The sequence below is a fragment of the Haliaeetus leucocephalus genome, unplaced genomic scaffold, assembly GCF_000737465.1.
Source record: "Haliaeetus leucocephalus isolate CR32 unplaced genomic scaffold, Haliaeetus_leucocephalus-4.0 Scaffold462, whole genome shotgun sequence".
In the NCBI taxonomy this organism is placed as follows: Eukaryota; Metazoa; Chordata; class Aves; order Accipitriformes; family Accipitridae; genus Haliaeetus; species Haliaeetus leucocephalus.
In genome coordinates, this window is record NW_010972898.1 from 7,010,869 (window position 1) to 7,012,418 (window position 1,550).

Genomic DNA, 1,550 nt, shown 5'->3' on the forward strand with positions numbered 1-1,550 from the left:
CCCCGCGGGCCGCCCCCCCCGGGCGGGGGGGCCCGAGGGCGGGCGCCCCGGGGGGGGGAGCCGCTCGGAGAGGCCAGCTCGGAGAGGCCGACCCGGGGCTGCCGCCCCCAGGCCACCCACCGTCCATCGTCTCCCGCACCGCGTTGAGGCTGGCGGCGTTGCTCGCCATGGCGACCCCGCGCCGCCCCTCACCTCCCACCCGGAAGCGGAACGAGCTCCCCCCTCCGCCCCAACACCGTTCAAATACTCCCGCCCCCGCTCGCCCCACGTGACGCCCCAAACGGAATGCGCTCGCGTAGCCGCAGGAAGGCAGAGGGCGGGCTTTCTTTCGAATTTGTGTAGCGGCTCCCCTGGCGGTTGGCCCGTTCGAGAGCGGGGGAGCTCCGCCACTGGTCTAGCGGCGGAGACTGCGCGTCGCGATTGGGCAGAGCCCGCGAGGGGGCGGGGCCGGTTAAAGAGCCGCCCGGCGCGGCGGAGGCGGGAGCTGCGATCTGAGGCGAGCATGAGCGGGCGCGGCGGCGTCCCCGTAACGGCGGCAGGTAGCTGCTGCGCGGGCCCCGCGACGCCGCTGCTGGGGCTGAGGAGAGCGGCTCGGGGCGAGGCTCGGTGACGCCGTCCCCGCGGGAAGAGGGAGAAGGGGCCGCTCCTGGCGGGGGCATCTTCCCGGGGCTCCCGTCCGCTTTGCCGCCCTGAGGCGAGGGAGCTGGCGGGGCGGGGGGCGGCCGCAGACCCGCCGGCCCTTCTCCCCCCGCCTGCCGTTGCGGGAGGGAGCGGTGGCGCCGGCCGGAGCCCCTCGGGGCCGGGGCTGGCCTCGGCCCGCCGGGGGCGGTTTTAGCGCCTGAGCGAAGCGGGCCCTCTCTGAAGGGGCCCTTATTGCCTCCCGGCCGTGCGGGCGGCGCCGGGCGTCTGCCCCGCGGCCGGCAGGGCTGCCTCCCGGGCTCTGGGAAGCTTCTGGGGCCGTCCGGTGCGGAGGAGGGCAGGGTCGCCGGCAGCCCCGGCTCGCCGCGGTGGCTGGGGCTCCGCGTCTCCTCCCGTGCTTGCCGCTTGGCTTGCGGGTGACGCGGGGCTGGCTGGCGCTGAGGGGCACCCGGGGAGACCGGCCCTGGGCTACCCCGCCTTCCAGTAATTCCTCCTTGTTTCTGAAGCCCTTGAGTGCCAGCGTTCGGGATGTGAGCTGTCCTCCAGGAATATATTTGGCTTCATCGCCGTTTTGTTTCTTCCGGTGGTTTTGGTGGTGGCGGCTGGTTTTTTGGGTTTTTTTGTGTTTTTTTTAATCGCCTTTAATTGTCCTTTCTTGTTTCGTTTTCGTAGGTTCTGTTTATTTTTAGTTGTTTATCATACCAGCCTTATTGATCAGCTTCACATGTCAGTAGGTCCAAGCCAAAGCGAACTGCGTTTTTGTTAGTCTTTTAATGTTTTTGGCTCCTTAAAAACGATTGATCATCTCTTCCCAAAACCTTCAGGATGGCCCTAAAAAGTCAAAATTACAATTTCCTTTTTTTAATCCCCCCCCTTCATTTTTCCTCTCCCTCTCTCTTTTCCAGGTATAG

General features: G+C 67.2%; 1 protein-coding gene across 1 annotated transcript in view; it reads right to left on the bottom strand.

Moving 5' to 3' along the window:
* The window catches only part of MZT1 (mitotic spindle organizing protein 1), a 5,454-nt gene extending 5,258 nt beyond the window's left edge, over nt 1-196 (bottom strand). Inside the window, exon 1 of the mRNA XM_010575250.1 lies at nt 121-196. Within this exon, the coding sequence (XP_010573552.1) occupies nt 121-169 (49 nt within the window). The 5' untranslated portion in view covers nt 170-196. The remainder of the gene's footprint in view (nt 1-120) is intronic.
* Nucleotides 197-1,550: the final 1,354 nt, after the last annotated feature.